This window comes from Ciona robusta, chromosome 3 (genome assembly GCF_009617815.1).
Source record: "Ciona robusta chromosome 3, ASM961781v2".
Classification (NCBI taxonomy): Eukaryota; Metazoa; Chordata; class Ascidiacea; order Phlebobranchia; family Cionidae; genus Ciona; species Ciona robusta.
The window spans coordinates 135,998-156,686 of record NC_143237.1 but is presented as its reverse complement, the minus strand read 5'-3'; the positions used below and the strand labels follow the sequence as shown (position 1 = coordinate 156,686).

General features: G+C 39.4%; 3 protein-coding genes across 3 annotated transcripts; 1 reads left to right on the top strand and 2 right to left on the bottom strand.

The window, feature by feature from the left end:
- Positions 1 to 1,679: 1,679 nt before the first annotated feature.
- On the top strand, positions 1,680 to 6,348 carry LOC149737337 (putative flavin-containing monoamine oxidase A). Its single transcript, XM_089873915.1, has 10 exons — positions 1,680 to 1,996; positions 2,069 to 2,156; positions 2,453 to 2,630; positions 3,297 to 3,411; positions 3,582 to 3,739; positions 3,997 to 4,086; positions 4,382 to 4,585; positions 5,029 to 5,181; positions 5,551 to 5,741; positions 5,812 to 6,348. The coding sequence occupies exons 1-10, from the start codon at positions 1,882 to 1,884 to the stop codon at positions 6,110 to 6,112; spliced, it is 1,593 nt and encodes a 530-aa protein (XP_089730041.1). The 5' UTR covers positions 1,680 to 1,881; the 3' UTR covers positions 6,113 to 6,348.
- LOC149737336 (uncharacterized) lies at positions 6,331 to 11,943 on the bottom strand. Its single transcript, XM_089873925.1, has 10 exons — positions 11,734 to 11,943; positions 11,540 to 11,675; positions 11,269 to 11,339; positions 10,497 to 10,668; positions 9,808 to 9,923; positions 8,972 to 9,134; positions 8,467 to 8,589; positions 8,007 to 8,191; positions 7,456 to 7,623; positions 6,331 to 6,945 (listed from the first exon to the last, which is right to left on the bottom strand). The coding sequence occupies exons 1-10, from the start codon at positions 11,772 to 11,774 to the stop codon at positions 6,786 to 6,788; spliced, it is 1,335 nt and encodes a 444-aa protein (XP_089730051.1). The 5' UTR covers positions 11,775 to 11,943; the 3' UTR covers positions 6,331 to 6,785.
- A 590-nt stretch (positions 11,944 to 12,533) lies between these two features.
- LOC149737335 (116 kDa U5 small nuclear ribonucleoprotein component-like) lies at positions 12,534 to 20,029 on the bottom strand. The gene is made up of 20 exons (XM_089873909.1): positions 19,808 to 20,029; positions 19,304 to 19,383; positions 18,818 to 19,009; positions 18,612 to 18,677; positions 18,385 to 18,534; positions 18,049 to 18,150; positions 17,709 to 17,833; positions 17,275 to 17,469; positions 17,118 to 17,208; positions 16,884 to 16,999; positions 16,460 to 16,610; positions 15,933 to 16,126; positions 15,714 to 15,839; positions 15,309 to 15,435; positions 14,613 to 14,797; positions 14,166 to 14,341; positions 13,877 to 14,002; positions 13,375 to 13,588; positions 13,011 to 13,164; positions 12,534 to 12,799 (listed from the first exon to the last, which is right to left on the bottom strand). The coding sequence occupies exons 1-20, from the start codon at positions 19,953 to 19,955 to the stop codon at positions 12,596 to 12,598; spliced, it is 2,922 nt and encodes a 973-aa protein (XP_089730035.1). The 5' UTR covers positions 19,956 to 20,029; the 3' UTR covers positions 12,534 to 12,595.
- Between the last annotated feature and the right edge of the window lie 660 nt (positions 20,030 to 20,689).

Here is a 20,689-nt window from a genome sequence, read left to right as displayed (position 1 = left end):
CACAACACGTGTCATTGCACCCAGGCCTATACAGCAGACCGTCCTGGTTTGCGAAAACCCTTACACGCCGGTTGGTTAAAAGTCCGGTCGGCGAAAGCTGGTGGGTTCCAACTGCAAAACAATTAGGCGCCAAACCTGCGACTAGGGTAGGGATAAAAAATGCTAAAAATGTCAGCCCCCTGTTAGATCCCCTAAAAAAAATAACCAATTCATTTTTTCCAGGTGTCAGTTTATGTTGTCATTCCTTTTTTGAATCGACAACAAGCGCGAATATGCGACGCAAAATCGACGCTGTTGCGGCGGATAAAGTGATTCCGAAGATCACTCGGTTCGATCAATCTTGCGTTAAAGCAAGCTATAGTTAGCTCCCAAATCCGTTCTTATGCAGTTTCCCCACTTCGTAAACAACTAGTTATTGCGACGCGACGCGACGGTTTGCGGCGGCGAAAAAAAGCGGTTTTAATATTTATTATTGTATTGGCCCATAGAGAATGCTGTGTTGCTGTGCTTATTGTATGGGGTGGGGTATGGTGGTGTTGGGGGATTGTGGTGTTTATGTATGTACACACTTACACTACACACGAAGTGCCAATGAAGGGAATTAATTTCGTACAGATGTTATGCGTGTTCGTAATCTCTATGCAACCTCTACTCCAATGATGTGGCAGTAACCCTGGGAGCTTATTTAACTATTGGGGAGATTTATAATAGTTAACTCTACGAGCATATTTAATTGGGGTCTATAGCTAGCTTGTCCAACCATGGTGACTCGGAATATACAGTTCTACACTTCATTCTACACCAAAACAATCACATACAAACATATAAACAAATGTGATGCGAATGGTTAGGTGCTACAGCTCACCCCTTTTATATTTTATATCTTAATTCATTGGATCAGCCAATACCAGGTCAGAAGTGTGTGCCGTGTCCAATTTCTTGTGTCGTGTGTCCAATTTCTCACAGTACGCCTCTTAACGCGGTAAGCCACGTATAACGATGGTGTGTTGGGAGGTGTAAGTTCAGTTTATGAGACGGTCAGTTTATGAGACGGTGGGCGTGTTCGGAATCTTCGATGTAAAACAAACTTTCAATATTGTGAAGAAATAAATATTGTTGCAACGTTTCATCTGCCATAGATGTAAATATCCTGACTTGGCGCCGCATATCAACTGCTGATACAATAAATGTTTAAACCTCAAGATCTATTTAGAACTATTTATTTATTTATAATATTACGTTAGGCTGGTAGCAGCCACAGTAGTATTTAAGCACAGACTCCATACAATACGAATATACATTGCAACGACCACCATTATGGGTGTATATTTGGGTTGTCCAAGTTATCAGCTATACCTAAAAAAACAATCTCCCACAAAGTTACATACGTGGTAACTTGTAAGTGGGCACAAGGTGTGTGAAACAGAACTATGACGACTGTCGTTTTTCGACCATGCGAGGATAAAGCAAGTTACATTCATTCGTATTGTAGTTTATGTAATATCAACCTTGAGTTGGTGTTGTCATTCAAGATTCCCAATGCGACTGCGTTCATGTGGTGTCTTACATTCGTAGATGTGCTGGTGCACTAGCCAGTATTTGAGTTAGTCGTGGCATCATAGATACCTAAACATATGTTTAGGTATCTATGGTGGCATTGCTACACAGTGTGTCGTCACATGTTCCCTAGAATGTGCAGAAGTGCTGAGTCATGATGAACTGTAGTATTTAAAGTCAGCTGAAGCAAAACCTGAAACGCAGGTTACGCAGCAACCGGAAAACTTTCATGAACGTTTACGTGTTCTAACTTTAACTAATGTTATTGATTGACACAGAACAGTCTTAAATCAAAATAAATATTAGAATAAACTTATTGTAGTTATGCGGGAAGAATATGATGTTGCTGTTATAGGCGGTGGTTTATCTGGCCTAACATGTTGCTATCATCTCTTTAAGACTTGCAGTGACTTGAAAGTCGCGGTTTTCGAAGCAAATGGTAAGTCTTCACATAAATTGGCATAATAACTAACAAACAATTATCTAACTTACTTATGTTGGTGAAATATAGACCGGCTTGGTGGTCGACTCCAACAAGCAGAGTTGACTGTATTGGATGGAACAGACGATTGGGACTTGGGAGGTCACTGGGTTAGCAGGTACTTTGTATCTACCATACCGTTATAACATGACTACTAATATATCTACTATTACGTACCAGATTATAATGAATACCAAGCTGGTTTGTAAGAAAATCTGGGTTTGATTCCTTGCTGTATAGGGTGGTCCACCGATGAGATTCGTTCATAAAAATACAATTTCTTCACACTTAACATTCATTGTTTTTATTCTGGTAATTCATTTTCTTTTTGTTTGTTTTAATTAATATGATCTTTATTACTGTATTCATAGAGATAATTAAAATGTATTCATGATACCCCCCTCCCCCCCACAGCTCCCAGCACAATGTGATGAACCTCATCAAGGAGTTTGGATTATCAACCAGGCCCCAGTTTGTTGAGGGAAGGAAGAAGATTGCACTGCATAGCTTGGAGAATATTTCAACTTATTCTGGTCTCATCCCCTCTATTGGGATATTTGAACTTATTGATATGGATCGGACATTGAAAAAGGTAGTTTTGTTTTCTTGCTCTATTGGTGAAAAGCGATTTATGGCAAGCCCGTAACATTAGGGGCTACTAGGGTGACAAGCTGCCTTACTTTTAAAATAGAGGTGACATCATAAATGAATGAATGTAACTTACCTTTTACAGTAAGATGAGATTCCTTATGTTTGACAACTATAAGTGTAACTACATTTTAGCGTCACCTCAGATTTTGTGCAAAATTTGAAAAATTGAGTATTTTTAACATTATTTTAATATTTTCCACTGTCAGTGACAATGTAATATTATCATTAGTTCAAAGGTTTGACATCTGTTGTGTACGTGCCTATGTGCAACAATGCTGTATTAAGTCAACACGAGTTAATCACAAAATAAATGTTGATTCTCAGTTAAATAAACGTTTTTGCTCGTAAAACAAAGTACATGGTTGTAAAATACAACTTATTTTAAAGCTGGTGCTTAGAGCCCATTTATTAATCACTTATCTTCAGTATTAAACAACGGTTTATTATTCATTAAAACCAAAACTTCGGCAACAGCGTTTGATCTCTTATTTTTTCTGCTTTATTTTCATGTCAATTAACATCGTGCATTTGCGCGTTGTAAAATAACATTTTCTGATACAAACTCCCCCACATTTCACTTCACAAACATTGTATTTCTCACGTCCAGATGGAATCAATGGCAAACGAAGTAGATCCGGACAATCCAATCAAATGTCCCAATGCTGCTGCCTGGGATAAAATAACAGTTCAAACATTTGCTGATCAAAACTTCATGTTTGAAAGTATGTTAACAATTGGCATTTATAGATGAATGTTATTTTAAAACCAATATATCTAACTTGACAGTATATATGTCAAAAGTTAATATTTGATAGCTTATTTTTATAGCATGAATGAATTTATAATTGATTTATATGTTTACTTGATTGTAAACTTATCGTATTCTTCCCAGCCAGTAAAGAACTCTTTGCATGTACGTTGCGAGTTGTGTTCGGATGCGAACCTTCTCAACTTTCCTTGTTCTACATCCTTTATTACTGTTCGTTGGCCGGGGGGTTCAGGTTCTTGGTGGATCAGATTGATGGGGCCGCTCAAGAGTTTCAACTTAATGTAAATTATCTTGGTTTGCTAACTTTGTTCATATAGTTTGAATTAGTGCGTCACATTTTGAAATAGATAAATTGTATTTAGCGATGGACCATTAGTTCCTTAAGTTTTAAAACTCAAACTTTGTACGAGGCCGGCGTTCTAGTAGTAAAGCTCAACAAACCTGGCAGGCGGAAGTTTTGTCGTGAAAGCTTCACTGCTAGTTCGACTGTGACATTGTATATAATTAATTTTATTTGATAATTGTGATTCTTATAAAGGGAACAACCTACCAGTTGATTGAGAAGTTGAAAGACAGAATTACTTCAGCCAAGATAATGTTGGGTTGCCCTGTTGTGTCTATTGATCAGGTAATATATCTTGGATAATATATAAATACCTTACCAATATAATAGCTATCTTTTCTATCCTTGCACGGCCGGGCAAATACAGTTGTTATAACACGGGTGTTCTGTTTCATAAACCTCGTGCACACTTACAAGTTACCACGTATGTAACTTATTTATCCTCACATGGCCGGGTAACGACATTTGTTATAACACGGGTGTTCTGTTTCATAAACCTCATGCCAGCTTACCACGTATGTAACTTTACGTGAATAAATTTGCTACAATACTGAATGTTAACCACCCCATTGCCTTTCAGAGCAACAATGACTTTGCAACACTCACCACCAAGCAGGGTGATACATACAAAGCCAAACACATAATATGCACCTCCCCTCCACACCTGGTGAATCACATCCACTTCAATCCACCGCTACCGTACGAACGATCGCAACTAAGCATGCGGATGCCGATGGGTCACCTCATCAAATGTACGCTCACTTATAAGTCGGCTTTCTGGAAGGTGAGGGTTCCATGGGAAACTTGTACCGAGTATATTGCGTTCAAACCAACTTAACAGCAGTAACAAGCTTGGGTTGGAGTTTGACTGCCAAGAACCACCAAGCAGTCGGCAGCAATGCCTCTCATGCAGCATTAATATTATAGTGCGCAAAGTGTCACATTTTTATGGTTATTTATATTTTAACAATGTTGTGGAAATTTTGAAACAATGTTGTGTTGGTGTTGTGATTTATTTTCCCGCTTACTGAGTGTTAAATGTTTATAAAGTAATAGTTTCCTTTATACCCGAATATTTATCCCAATACCCCATATGTTGGTATGTGAGACCAGGAAAAGCAAACACTAAATCCCGAACCAAGGTAAATATGAAACCTGGAAGGTTTGAATAATAGGTTGATTGTGAACAACTTAACATTTATTTAATAAATGTTGTTCAATATCCAGGAAAACGGAGATTCAGGCGAAACCGCGTTCGTTGTTCCCTCCGAGTCTGTTGGTCCCTTGTCAATTACATTTGATGCGACGTCGCATCGAGGTAACCCTGCATTGGTTGCTTTTATTGGTGGAGAACATGCTGCTTACTGGACGAATAAATCTGTTAGTTGGTTTAATATATTTGGTTGGTTGAAATGTAGATATTATTTACAGTATAACGGGCATAAATAATAAGTCCTTGACCTCACCCATAGAGAATATAATTATCTGCGTTGTGGTGGGACAACTTTAAAGTTATATCGCAACTTTACCATCAAATTAGTTCCATTTTATTGTCACAATTTGATAACCCAGCCAACACTAGTGGCAAGTATGATAAATGTCGTTGTTGCACACAAGTTTACAATCGGACACAACAATGGTGTTTGTTGTGGTATCCTATATATGGGTAAGGTTTGCCCATTTCCACATATTGACCAGGCATTGTTATTGGTGGTTCTTCATAGTTTATCCCCACACCCCCACACGCAGGTCGATGAACGCAAGGAAGCAGTCGTGAAATGTTTGGTGTCTTTGTTGGGCGAGGAAAGTCGGACAGAGTTGATTCATTATATTGATAAGGATTGGAGTAAAGAGGAATATATAGGGGGGGCCCCTGTTGGTATCATGCAACCTGGATGTCTCATGTATTTCCACCAAGCATTGCGGATACCATTCATTAGGTAGGTGTGGTATAACCACGGCGCTTGTTTTACTACTTGTTTCACGCTTGTTTCACTTGTTTTACCCCAGGGTACATTGGGGGGGAACGGAGACAGCACGACGTTGGGTCGGTTACCTAGATGGCGCTGTTGAGTCCGGTGTACGCGCGGCAGATGAAGTGTTGGATCGAATTAAAGGAAATCCGATGCCACCCAGTGTTGCAACATCATCCATATATTCAAGCAACTTACCATGGGGCAAAGTGGGACAACCATCAAGGGTTCCCACTTTATTTAAATGGTCGATTGGGCTGGCCATTGTAAGTTTTACTGCATATGCTGCTTATTCATATATGGATCAAATCAAGTCATGTATTACATCCAAGGCTTAATCTTACCCCTGTTTATACATATCTAGCACTTGTGTTTATTTTAATGCAGATTTTTAGCAATTATTCTACAATTTGTTTGATATGCAACTGATAAGCTGTGTGATTGGTATTTGAACTGTTTATACGTATTGTTGCTTCTGTGTTTCACACTGTTTATCTCCATCTCATATAAACTTCATTTAAAGACACTTGCTTTATAATATAGTATACAACGTAAATACATTTGTAAAATATTTCATCGTTTTATCTTCACAAGACGTTACAGAAAGAAATGATTTGAACAAAGTTATAAGCGCGGCACATAATGCAAAACACGATCCGTAACTAATGTCTTCAGTGAAATAAAGGTCACGATGTAATGTACGAATATAAAACAACTTTAAAGCATGGTGTATATATATGTGTGCAAAACGTCTAGCACTGCTGGGTGAGGTAAGATGGAACGTGGTGCTTTTTTATCGTCCCATTCGGTAGTAAACTAAGAATATTTACAGAATTGTATAACAGTATCCTCATGACTCTAAACAATGTTGATTGTTAAAAACACGATTGGGAAGTATGGGATATTAAGTGCCATCTTACCCCACAGTACTATATATGTATTTGATGCACTTGAGCTTCACCGTGGTAAACTATTCAATGAGGTTGTTTTTTTATTTAAAGTTTTCCATTTTTATTCTGCTTTCCAGTTTAGGTCGCTCCCGTAATGTTCTTCCAATTTTTCCCTCAAACTTCGCGCATGGTTCTTGTCACGTGTCTCAACTGTCAATCGAACGGATGTCTTGTAAACGAACGATGGGAGAGACATGCGGTCGTGCATGATGTCTTTGATACTGAAAGTAAATAGGTGAATAATGTTCAGTGGTGTCGATTGTGTATACGTCGCAATGGTTTTACATTTGAACATCGCGCTTCCAACAACATATTATATAAACCGTTCAAGTTTTTACCTAAAGTTCCCCTTTCCCCGTCTACGTATTTACATAGGTATGATTACCGTTGTTACTGTTTTCAAACGACCTTTTACAAATTAAGCTTTTTATAAAAGAACTTCCACAAATCTACACCGAGTTGCCAGCAGTACATAAACCGTAACCGTTACTTTAGGTTCATGTGTTAATATAATATTATGTGGGGGAAGAAGGGACACCTTTAGCACATAATATTCAACTATACTGATCGTGGTTTAAACAATTAACAACGGTCTATGGGAGTCGTGAGGATACGGTTTTCTAATTCGTTGAATTTTCTTTATTTACTTAAAAATAGAACGAGAAAATAGAATGAATAGGTGTCCCATCTTCCCCCACCCTATACAGACAACATGTACAACACCCACCCACCTCGCCCCACCATCAGCAACAATCCCCAATATCTCAGCAAGCCCTCCAGCCCTATCACTTATGATGCAGTTGAATCTACACAGCCTTCCCTGCATCATGAGGGCGCGGTCAATCACTCGACCCAACGTAGTGATATCGATGTTTCCTCCACATAACACGGTCACAACCCTTGGTGAATACGTGGGTTAATTTATTGGTTTCGATATTGATTTAACCTTGTGCTCGCTTACAAGTTATCACGTATGTAACTTTTTTAACCTATTTATCTTCCCATATGGCGGGGCAACGACAGTTGTTATAACACGAGTGTTCTGTTTCATACACTTCATGCCCGCTTAGAAGTTACCACATATGTAACTTCGTGGGTGATTTTTTTCAAATGTACTGCGACACCGTTAATTGCCTTGCGCCAGAACACATACGCCCACAATGGTAGCAACGTCAAGCTTCGGCCACATCCTTGGGTTCGTGGCGATCATTCGAAACCACTGCACCGTGCGTGCCCAACGCATGCAGTTGTACACGCGTTTATACGACATTACACAACTTACTTGAGTCCATGCAACTCGGGCAACAACCCCGCAATAATAGCAGCGAACCCCGCCGCCCCAGCTCCTTCCACCACCGACTTTTCGAACTCCATAAGTTGTAGGATCGCCGTACAAACGTAATCCTCGCTAACAGTAACCATCTTATCCATCAGTGGATGGGCGGTGGCGTAAGAATTCACGCCAACCTGTAATATAAATCACGGTGTAATGGTTTATACGAAGCAGTGTAGTTTGTTACATAGCATAAAAATATTTATTGATAACAGTAATAAAAAAAATTAAACAACGAAGAGAAGGGAATTAGCAAAAAAATAACAGTCGTTAAAACATTAAAGCGTGGCTTCTAAACCCACAATATAAATTAAAACACACTGAGTTGTTTATGGCACTCCACTGTTTCATACGATATAGTTTTCCACACATATCACATATACCTATGTTTTATATACAACCTCATTACCTCAATAACACTCAAACCATCCGTTATAGAATCCTTCGCTCCTTGCTTTGATATTGGGCATGGCAGGGGCTTCCCGTTGTTAACAGCTGACGTCCACGATGGACATTTCTGCGACTCAACACCCTGTGTGAACCAGGATGTGATAAAGTGGGGTTCATCATGGAAGCATTTCAATAAAAGTAAAGTTAAAGTATCAAAAAGTCTTTATCTGCTTGCAATAGTTTGTGACATTTTATGGCGCTAACATTAAAGGCAAAATAGAACTTGTACGATCAATGTGGGCGTATGTGTCCTTGGGGAAGACAATTTCCGACAATTCTCCAACCCAGTGGTCACTAACGGGTTGTCAAAATTGTCAGCAATACATTAAACAAATATTCACCCACAAAGTCACATACATGGTAACTCGTAAGCAGGCACGAAGTGTATGAAACAGAACATCGCGCATCCGTGTTATAACGGCTGTCATAAACAAGTTACATCCGTTAACAAACAAACAACTCACAATAATTTTAATCTCCGGTCTGATATGTTTGGCGGCCGCAGCGATCCCAGCCACCAGCCCTCCCCCACCAATGGGGACCACAATACAATCAACGTCAGGAACGTCTTCCAAGATTTCCAACCCGATGGTCCCTTGACCGGCCAATATATCGGGGTGATCGTAGCTGGGAAGGAAACTTGTAATCACATTCGATAGAGGCATGGCCGGATCTATATGGCCTGCTTATTTAATCACGATAGAGGTGAGGTCCTTGTCCAGGATCTATAAATTAGACCATTACCCCAACACCCAGGGATTTAGGCCAGAGTTGACCCATTACCCCAACACCCAGGGATTTAGACCAGAGTTGACCCATTACCCCAATACCCAGAGATTTAGGCCAGAGTTGACCCATTACCCCAACACCCAGAGATTTAGGCCAGAGTTGGTCCATTACCCCAACACCCAGGAATTTAGACCAGAGTTGACCCATTACCACAACACCCAGGGATTTAGACCAGAGTTGACCCATTACCCCAACACCCAGGGATTTAGGCCAGGGTTGACCCATTACCCCAACACCCAGGGATTTAGACCAGAGTTAACCCATTACCCCAACACCCAGGGATTTAGGCAAAGGGATTTAGGCCAGGGTTGACCCATTACCCCAACGCCCAGGGATTTAGACCAGAGTTGACCCATTACCCCAACACCCAAGGATTTAGGCCAGAGTTGCCTAAAATAAAATAAAAAAACTACAAATGTTTAAATTTATTCATTGAATATCAAGAATCGGATGTCGTTTCTTCTTCTGCATTAGATACGTCCACGCTTGATAAATGTAACTTAATAATTACCCGTTGATATACAACAAGTTGTGTTTCTTTCCGTAAGCCATCGCGTACGACTTCGCTTCGTCGAATCGTTGTCCATGTAGAATGACGGTGGCTTGTAAATCTTTACAACTGTTTACCTGCAAAGTGGTTATATTTAAACTGGTGGCGTAATTCATAAAGTTATGTTTCAATGACTTTACTTTATAAGTCAACGGGTAGGATTTGTTTGAAATGAAATCTAGTCCGCAATAATAAAGGACACAATTTGACGAACTAAAAATATTTGTTATTCTACTTAAGCCCTGTTTTAAAGATGATATTAATATTCATCGCGCACATTAGTGATCTACATACATTGCGATGACCATTATACTGTCACAAACGTAGTACAATATAACCACCACAACAAATATGACATCATAAACAACGCGTGTGTTGTGAGCAAACACAGTTCATGCTTACTACGGCGTATGTGTGTGGTTCATGTCATATCTATGCCACATACGGTCTAAGTACACGATATTATGAATTAACGTAACTTATTTATCCTCGCATGACGGGGCAACGACAGTCGTTATAACACGGGTGTTCTGTTCCATACACCTCGTGCCTGCTTACGAGTTACCACGTATGTAACTTTGTGGGTGATTATTGTAATACGGCTGATATGTTTTTAACCTATAAGCAACCGTTATTAACGTGACCCTCACCTTCACCAATGGAGCTTGCATCGGCATTACTACTGTGACCGGTATGTTCAGCTTCCTCCCCTGGTAGGCCAATGCTTGTGCATGGTTACCAGCTGATGTTGTAACTACTCCACCACGACGTTGTTCATCACTTAGCTTAAGTAACGAATATAAAGCACCTCGGTCCTTGAAACTGTAATGTGCGGGTGTTTAAGATAGAACACACGTTTAGCAAATGTATGCAGTTTCTTCGAAATGATATATCCAGATATGGTGGTGTATGGTGTATAAGCAGAGAGAATAAAAATATATATAGTGGGCCGTATACGGAGATGCCTGATACACAGCGTGTGGTCATAGGATTACTACAACGTAATGTCAACATTACGGTGTAACGGTCACGCTATTTACCAAATAAGTTTTGTATTTCTGTTGTATTAAAAAGTGTGTTATGGCGACTGTTGTTTTACTGTTACGTCTCTTTCGTTGGTATGGTATATCTTACTCACAGTATCAAAAGTTCATTATACCCGCGATAAATTACCGCCTGAAAAAAAAACGTCGTCGTTCAAATTATCACTGTGTATGTGACGCATTATGGTGTTGCCTCACAGCGTCGAACGCCGGCTTCTGATTGGTCCAAAAGTGGGCGGTGTCTAAACGTCATACCAGGCGACAACACGTACTATTGTGACCGGATATTGCGTGTTAAGATAAATTTAGATTGAAAATAACTGTCATATTTCGTTCACCGTATTTTGTTCTTAATAATATTTAGAAATTATATTGTTACCTTCCGGTGAACTGCATGAATTCCTTCTTGAAAAAGATATCGATGCCCAGATTATGGGACATTCGCGACCACTGTGAAACAAATATTGTGAAAATATGAAATTATCATATATACACACTAGCGCCTAAACATCACGTATGCATATTACGTAACGTTACAGCTCATTTGGTTACTACATTTATTATTTACTTAAATACATGAATGAATAAATCAACATATTTCATTGGCCATGTATTTAAAGTTGTGAACCTTGCACACAATAACACCGTACCGTGCATGGCGTCCTCACAACCCCCCTCCCAATACATTGTTTCGCGTCCACCACTCTGTCGTAATCAACGACAACTGGGTTGTCAGGGTCGCAGTTAGGATCCAATATTACGTCATCAGCTACGCCAACGTCACGACTTGAAATGTAAACTTGTTTCAGAAATAATTCGCTGGTTTAACTCCAACTATGCTTACCTCGTGGTTTGTAGGTTTTCCGGCATGTTGACTTCGCTCATCTAAATCGTGTTTCCTTATGTTTATAACATAGGCACCCTACTTATAAAACGCAGCGTTTTTCTTACAAACCAAATTTTATCTCAGCTGTCAGTTCACCTCAGGCAGACTATTATGACGCAATTAAACAAATTCTTCGAACCGATTCGTCACAATCGTCCACTGAACAACAAGATGACGTATCACAACAAGTGAAATACGTCATCTTACACCGTTTACTACATTGCTGATAACGTTATTTTGTTGATTATTATGTTGTATCTACACTCGCTCAAGCCGCTATACAATAGCCTGGTTCTAATTTACAATTACAATGCTATCATAAATGGGCACGTATAATAAATCAAAATTGAATTCTCTACATTCATATAGTTCAGCAAGAACCTTCGTTTCGCATGGATTTACGGAATTTACATTATCGAATAACTGGTCGACGAAACACAATCTACATCTTGTATGCGCGGTTAATTTATATAAAAGACTGATGATGTTGTTTAAGGCGAAATATGTCTTAAAAATTATTTGTTTGACTTGATGCTACGTATTCTGTAGCACTGCTTGGCCCGGACTATTATTTCGTTACGAAGTATGAGCATTAGATCGGGGCAAGTTTTATGGAATATTTATTAGTATATATCCCATAAATCTGTATAAGTAACAAACCAAATACTTTTCTAGTTACATTATAACGATAACTAACATTTTCAAGCATATGGTTGAAACAAAGCCGCGTCCACAACCATTGATGGTTGACAATACTGTTGGCGTTATATGATTGTACATTTATTATCGTAACGTAGTTCACGACGCAAAGCAGAGTTCATTATATTGGGTAGTTAAACATAACGTCTTGTCTAGCAAGTTCCAGCAACATGGGGTCGTCGAAGAACTTCGATATGGAAACGTCTTCACTCAATCCTTTACGACGTCGCGTTTTGACCATGAACTCCCTAGCGAGGTGGGTTGCAGGCTGGGGTTCTAGGGGCCGGATAACTACACTCTTGTCAAGGGGGTCGCCTGGTACAATCTGGGGGGATTGAATGTTAATTGTTTCCAGGTGATCACCAATGGGTTGTCTAATTGTGAGCCATACAGAAAAACAATCACCCACAAATTTGCATACATGGTAACTTGTAAGCGATCACAAGGTGTATAAAACAGAACACCTGTGTTATAATGACGTTGCCCCGCCATGCAAGGATAAATAAGTTCATACACCCACACCACAACAACCTTACCTGCCAATGGTGAAACACGGACAACCCGAATGCTTGACCTTGTGTGTGTGTTCGTAGATCTGTTTCGAACCCAAACGAATCAATGGCTGGAATGAAAGCTTTGATGGTGTATAAGGGTGAACCGGGGACGGGGGCGTCCTGCGTCACATGACCCCTGGGGATGGAAAGGGGGGAATTAGGTTTGATCGATTATATAATGAAGTTTAAATGATTAAATCAAATCATTTATTTCACAAGCCAATTTAGCAAACTTTACTTTATCAGTCAAACACATAAGTCTACTTTCGAACGTAAAAAGCAAAGAATGTTAAGTAATGGAAAAACTTTGTCAACCATCTGTTAACAAACTATCCATCTACCCCACCTTCTCCTCGCAAGGACCGTATACACAGCGGATACGCAATCAGCCGGTGCTATCACTTCAACGAACATGTAAGGTTCCATAAGACGAGGGGTTGCCATGAGGAAAGCAGAGTAAGCGACCCTCCTCGATGTTGGAATGATCTGCCCTCCCCCTCTATGTAAGGGTTCGTTTGCGATCACCGCATCGAGGATCTTGAATTTGACGTTCCGGATCGCTGGTTTGGGAGAATCAGTTTGTTATTTCTATACCAGGTGTAAACAATATTTTTAATCTCATCTGGTATAAACATTAATTTTATTAACATTTCGTCTGTTGTTTTAAATTCTTGCCGAATGGCCGATGAAACATTGAAATAAAACTGAGTTGTGAAAAGATTATTTAAAGTAATAGTTTAAACTCTATTTTAAGATCACAAAGCAGACAATTGCCGCAAGATCCATCCGACTTAACAGACCCGACTCAGCAGCATACACATATATAGTTAGTGAAACAAACGACCCACGTTCATCGCACAATGGGCCCTCCCTTGACCCCCACTGGAACCCTTGGACGATGCTATCTTTAACCGAACCAAGCAACGATTTGTCAACCTCAGATGGCAAGGTGTCATCCACTAATATGTTGGGGCCTGTGGAACATGGTTAGGTAGTTATGTTGAACTCAGCGTCTATATGAGGTTCTGACACATAGTAAGAAAAACGCAGCATTATAAACATAAGGGAAACAAGATTTAGATGAGCAAGTCACAGCTAGTTTGAATATAGTTGGTAACGTATAGAAAGTTTCCAAACCTGCGGCATCGGGTCCAAACGCCCATATTGACCTCGCAGCAAGCAAATCCCAGTCGTACTTGGTTTGGAAGAATTCACCCAAGCGTTTCCGGTTCCATCCGATTTGCACCACCTCGTGTTCGATGTCCTCGGCCAGCCCCTTCTCCAATGGTTCGGCGATCATCGTTAGTTTGTTTCTGGAGTGAATGCAAAGTTAGGATCCCAATTAATTGCTGGAGGATTTCTAAACTTAAAAAAGATTGCCAAGACACTTAACGTCAAACCCTGATGTGTCTCGACGTATGGCAGATGAAACTTCGTTCAAATAAAATCATAAATTAAATTTGCCAGACCATCTGTTACCCGTTTATAATACACCTTGTAGCAACACCATATGTGTTTACAAAGTTGTTTTATTCATAAAGCCAACTAAGCCAAGTTAGAAATACAACATTGGGAGACGCTTACTTCCTGTTGGGAGTTTCAGCGAAACATTTCAGCGATGAAGTATCCACCACTGTCTCACAGAAAGCAACCACAGGGTCGGCAACTTTGATATCAATCTCGGCGTACATTCGTCGTAGATCGTGCATTACACAGTCAAGGTAAAGTTCGCCGGTCCCAAGTACAACGTGCTCACCCGACTCTTCTACCTGTCGTGGCAACAATAACCACATGTATTGATTATTTCATAACCACAAGCGTGTTTTAACCACTGTAGTTTTCGTGAGTTGTGCATATTGGGTAGCAGACTTATATTTGATTTTATGAAATGTTACAACGCATATCTTTATGAAAACCGCATTTTTAGTGCCTTGACTCTGCTATTAAATTAAGATAAACAAACAATATTGCTGCTAAACAGAAAATGTTATCCCAAACAATGACGTAATTTCTATAGCTGTTTCCTTATTTAAACTATTGTGGCAACAAAACTCATGCAGTCACCCATGGTTTCTTCTCATGCAAGTAAACATGTTATGGGAACTTATGGACAATTATATATAGTTGAAGCAAGGACGCGACCATCGGGTCAATAATGTTTACGTCTCAAGTAATGACAGCAACATATTAGCGGCAGAAAGTTCAAAACATTAAAGACACGCCCCGAAGCTACATCGCACAACAGATTACAACAACTTATGACAAACATCATGAACTCACCTTTGTAGTTAGCAGGGGATAACTCTTGTTAACTTTCCTCAGCCCATCCAACATCTTGGGAAGCTCTGATGGGTTGACGGGTTCGACCGCAATCTTCACCACGGAGCTTGTGTTAAACTTTAGTGGCCTGTAGTGGGGTTGTGGTTGTGAACAACAATATAATATACGTTCTATTCTATATGGGTGAATTCCAACAGTGCGGCACGCCATGAAACCTGAGATCCCAACACCCAGGGTGCTATGGGACCTGGAGTTTTACACAGAGTTGCTCAATACTCGAACACCCAGGGTGCCACCATATGGACCTCACCAGATGTTGAAGCCTTTCGCTTCCATGAAGCTTGACAGCTCGGTCAAGGTTATATGCTTCCGTCAAGAATTTACATATGCTGACCATAAACTTACTTGAATATATGAGCTTCCTCATTTCCTCTAGCTTGTGTTATGGTGCTTGTCTTCACTATGGGTTCATCAACGCCTTCCATCAACACCCAGTTTCCCGCAGGAACTCTGTTGACTTCAACCGTATACCTACAATATATCGCACAATAATATGCTTGTTTATAGAGCAAGATGGCCCACCTCCATATGTGGCAACCTGGCCCATACCCCCCCACCACCCACCTAGCCTCGGATATCCACAATCTCCCCATCATCAACAACCTCGAATCTTCCTCGTCGTCCAACGTGTAATTCTCCCCGAGTACTTTCACCATGTCCCCCGCTCTTACTGTACCGCTAATCACACGTCCAAACACACGGAAACTAACCCCATCCTCAGTTGAATACATCTTGCATGTGTGGACCATCAGGGGACCCTGGGATCATAGTGGGGTGACATGTTTAAACATGGATGAAAGAAAAACTAAAAAAATATGAAAACTTTGCAACCCTTTTTTAAAGAAAAATCTATGAAAGAAATTTTGTCCCGTTTTGTTTTTGTGATCTTAAAGTACCGACGTTTCAACTGCCATGACATCATCATGACATCATCAGTGCCTCCCAAGCAACGAGTGCCATTTACAAGATGATCTTTTAGATTAAACACACATGGTAGCAACAACATATAAAACAGACATTGTTGTCCAAATGTGGTGCATAGTAGTCCTGCATGATGTGTCCTAACATATTGATGAAACCTGACTACTTACATCAGGATCACACGTATACATGGCTTGCACAAGTTCCGTATCATCCTGAGGTCCCGTGTACGTATGCATCACTTTGTTCTTAGCAGCGTTGTTGGCCGATGGTATGTGTTCGACGCACATCTCAACGAACCCACTAAAGTTTCCCATGAATCTAAACATTAAGAAAATATGTGAAGTAAGTTTTTATAAAACAGTAAAAGAACGGAAAAAAAGCAATTTTTACTAAAGCAAAAAAATATTGAAAAACTCAGTTTCAATACAACATGACAACCAATATTCAAGATAAGATTTCATCTCAAACATTTCAGTTCAAACTAAAACCTTCAGTGAAAGTTTAAGCAAGCCGTTGAGTTTGTGCTGAAAATCCATGTTTTATGAAACTTAAGCGCAGCCTCTACCCAACTATGAAAACGATCTAACAGACCTGGAACACACAAGTCGAAGCAAAGGTCGAATATTCATTTTCATTTCTTCCTTCGATAAATAAACACCGAGCTCATCCAACACACGAGGCAGTGTTGAGTCGGCATCCCCAACAACCTGTACGGGAGGAAATAACTTTTGTTGTCGCTGTTATCATGTGATCATATTTGTCATTATGTCTTTGTGTATTGAGCTTGGTGGAAACATATAAAACCTTACCAACCCAAACGCCCACCTGTGAAAATATTTTGTACAAAGGTTCCAAAACAAACTCAATGAAACTTCGTTGTGCGTTCGTGTGCGGAGGTTTCTTCGAAAACCTTCTCCTGTTTAAACCAACATTAGTTTCAATCCTCGCATGTTATATATATTATATACGAAGCCAAACTTACGTTTTCTGGTTAAAGTAAACGTCTCCCCACAATCTTCGAGCAAATTGTTTTGGGTCGACCTCGTTGCCAAACTGTTTCACGTAAAGGTTCGCAAACGAGTTGAGTGTGAAACAAAACGCGTATTGTGAACTCGCGAAACATACGTTGCCATTTAAAGGGGAAACGTTTGGAATGTTTTCGGTATCGCTGTAAGTTCTGTTGAAACAAAGTTGATTTAGGGTAAAGAAGTGGATATTTTTGTCGGTTATAACATAAATGTAACACCACATATAAATATATACAACAGGGCACATGGGTTATATTGGGAGTTATGGATTTGTCTCAGTTAAAGTTAATCGTAAACCTAAAAGATCAAATATCTAACACAGGTAAGTTTTGTCTCCAGCGCTTCAACACAAACAACAAAAACATTTCAACCAGGAGTTGTTCATTACCTCAACAAATTATTTACTTCGTCCACGATATGGCGGAGTTTAAAATAAGCATCAGCGGGGGGAAGCTTAAGTTCTAGTATGAGGCGGTCGATTTTGTTGATGCAGATCGTCACGGATAATCGCTCCTGTCATGTAAAAGTTTGAGTTGTGTTCGATTAATAAACAGCCGCGATCAAATCCTTGCCATCCTGCTATGATGGTTAATGCGGTCGAACGTTATGTGTCAGAAAAAAGTGAATAAAATTATGGGGGAAAAAGAAACAACACAGTTCAAATTTAGTAAGGTATATATTGCTGTTGCATAATGCTAACATACATTACATTACTACACCATTATCACCTGCAATGCATGTTTAAGGAGTTGTTCGGTGTTCAACATGACACCTTCGGATGCGTCAATAAATAAAACAACCCCATCGCTTAATCGCATGGCGGCCGTCACCTGGATATTAAATAAATGTAACTTGTTTATCTTTGCGTGGTGGGTTAATGACAGTTGTTATAACACGGGTGTGTTATGCTAGAGGCAGGCACGCCGGTTATTTTATTGAAAATAGTCAATTTGTAAAAACATTCATCCATTTTGTGCTTAAAGAAAACATCTGCTACAAGATTATATAATTACTTTAACACGTTGACTATTAATTAATTAATATGAACTTTTATTCCACCATACCTCATCAGAGAAGTTAACATGACCAGGGGAGTCCATTATATTGAACAGATAACTTTTCCCTTTTGTATCGGGCAGTATTAGTGTGGTTGGCTGTGCCTTAATGCTGAGGCCACGTTCTTGTTCAGTTAGTAAGGTGTCCGTGTAACGCAGCTGGAAGGTTGAGGTAACTTGGTTATTGTGGGGGGGGATGCAGTGGACACAAAAACAACACAGATAAATCAACTTACATCTTTTTCTTCATGTTTAGCAATGTCGAAATGTGTTTGTTCCATCAAACAATCAACAAAGTTGGTCTAAAAATATTGAACAACATTTAATAAAAAATCTTGTGTAAATTTTTTTGCAATTAGAGGATTATGAGATTTGTCAAATACGGTTAAGTAAAGATGAAAAACTTCCACAGACATCCTAACTTTAAATTTATTTTGCTTACTTTTCCATGGTGTAAATGCCCAATGATTGAAATGTTTCTTATAAGTTCCGGGCTGTCCATCATATCTGCGAGATATTCCATGTCGTACGTCGTGTTCGGCAGCTCTTGCTCAACCAACGCAAACTTTTTCCGTTTGATCGGAGCTATGATCGGCTCGGTGAGCGGTTGGGCATCTTCCTCTTCTACTATCGTCTACAAACATGAGATGGAACTTATTTATCTTTGCGTTGATGAATAGCTACAAATTATATTCTACATGGGTGAGGTGCTACAGTAAAGCACCTAACGGGAAACGTAGTCTGAATCAATATTACATTACCCAACACCCAGGGTGCTACCACATGAAACCCACCAGATGTTAAAGCCTTTCGCTTCCACGAAGGTAGGCGACAAGGGCTTTAATGGTAAATAACACTGTGATTATATTTATACACATTGTGCCCGCTTATAAGTTACTATCCACCAATTAAAGGTGAGCCATCTTACCTCGACGGTTGGCCCGTACACTTCCTCGTGGCTGGGATAATATTTCTTATCTTCGTGCAACACAACTTCTGTACCAGTTACTGAGTATAAACATGAAAGTTAGTTTGCAAGTCAGATTCTGCTTCCATTGCATGACGTGTTTTAAAAATATCGGCGAAGTTTGCACACACGAGATCTCGTCATGAACTGCCAACAATTTATGGTATAATCTGCGTGTCATGAAGGATTCTCCAACCCAAACATAACAACAATCGAACAATGTATTTATGTTGTATTAAACAATAAACATTGTAATAGCAGTTAATCAGCAGTTTTATAAATAATAGACTTGTAAAAAAAACCAAACCCAGAGGTTCCGTCATTAGCATCGAAAATGGTGTTTAGGTCGACTCCCTGTAGCCTAACCCCCAACAATCAACCGTAATATAATTCGGGCAAAAAAGACCTCGAACTGTGTAGATATTATTTCAGACAAAAATCTTCACATAAAAGGTTAAAACCAACCATGCGTATCCTGCTCCATTTCCTCCCTCTCCTCCTCCTCCTCCTCCTCACTCCCTTCATCCGATACGTCATCAACTTCATCTTCACCGTCAGAGTCAAGTTCGGGTCCGATGTAATTACCGAACTCATCGTACATATCGCTGTCCATGATAATTCAATGCGCTGGAAAAACTAACTAAGAAATTGTGTGGCTGAGTGCAAAACAAAGGGTTAAACATTGCGATCATATTAACTTTATTCATTGCCGCAACAAACTTATAGTATCAGCAAAATTGATATCATACATTTGGTTTATACTTTAGGTTTACTAAAATGACTATATACAAAAAAGTTAGGAAAAAAAAACAAGTGTTACACGTCGTATTCATTTCGTTAACCTAAACTTAATTTTGTAATTAAAATTATTCAGATACAGTCCCATAGCCAATAAATACGTACAGGCACTAAAAACTTGACAGAAAACAGAATTCTGGACAAGAATTACCAAAAACACAGAAAACGTTTTCAAATCGAATTCACGCATCTAGAATGAAATGGGAAAATCCCTGAAGCGAAACTGAACGCCGCTGCACCGAATGGGGACTAAATTTGTCTTTCAAAGTGACGTTAACCCATAGTTCAAAGTTAACTGCTTAATTTAAATTGAATTTTTATGTTATTATACTTTAACACTTCTTATCTAAAATAGTATTTTGTAATATATTTTACTTTTGGTAGCGGGTGACGTTATTTGTGACGTATGACGATGGCTGTTTACACAAATCGGTAAAGAAACCATTAAATGAATTGATAGATATTGGTGTTATATGTATATTGCTCAAATTTGTTTATACTGACTCCCCTATTTGGTGCAACATGTTAATTACGTCATTTGACGTCACA

Excerpts from the sequence above, each read along its gene's own strand:
- LOC149737337 (XM_089873915.1), top strand. The coding sequence starts at position 1,882 with ATGCGGGAAGAATATGATGTTGCTGTTATAGGCGGTGGTTTATCTGGC. Across the intron at positions 3,412-3,581 it reads TCAAAACTTCATGTTTGAAA|CCAGTAAAGAACTCTTTGCA; the intron begins GTATGTTAACAA and ends TATTCTTCCCAG. Across the intron at positions 4,586-5,028 it reads ATAAGTCGGCTTTCTGGAAG|GAAAACGGAGATTCAGGCGA; the intron begins GTGAGGGTTCCA and ends TTCAATATCCAG.
- LOC149737336 (XM_089873925.1), bottom strand. The coding sequence starts at position 11,774 with ATGAGCGAAGTCAACATGCCGGAAAACCTACAAACCACGAG. Across the intron at positions 11,340-11,539 it reads TTGTGAGGACGCCATGCACG|TGGTCGCGAATGTCCCATAA; the intron begins GTACGGTGTTAT and ends TTTGTTTCACAG. Across the intron at positions 8,590-8,971 it reads GACCGGAGATTAAAATTATT|GGTGTTGAGTCGCAGAAATG; the intron begins GTGAGTTGTTTG and ends TGGTTCACACAG.
- LOC149737335 (XM_089873909.1), bottom strand. The coding sequence starts at position 19,955 with ATGGACAGCGATATGTACGATGAGTTCGGTAATTACATCGGACCCGAA. Across the intron at positions 15,436-15,713 it reads GAGGAAGCTCATATATTCAA|GCCACTAAAGTTTAACACAA; the intron begins GTAAGTTTATGG and ends ACCCCACTACAG. Across the intron at positions 14,342-14,612 it reads GCTGAAACTCCCAACAGGAA|AAACAAACTAACGATGATCG; the intron begins GTAAGCGTCTCC and ends CATTCACTCCAG.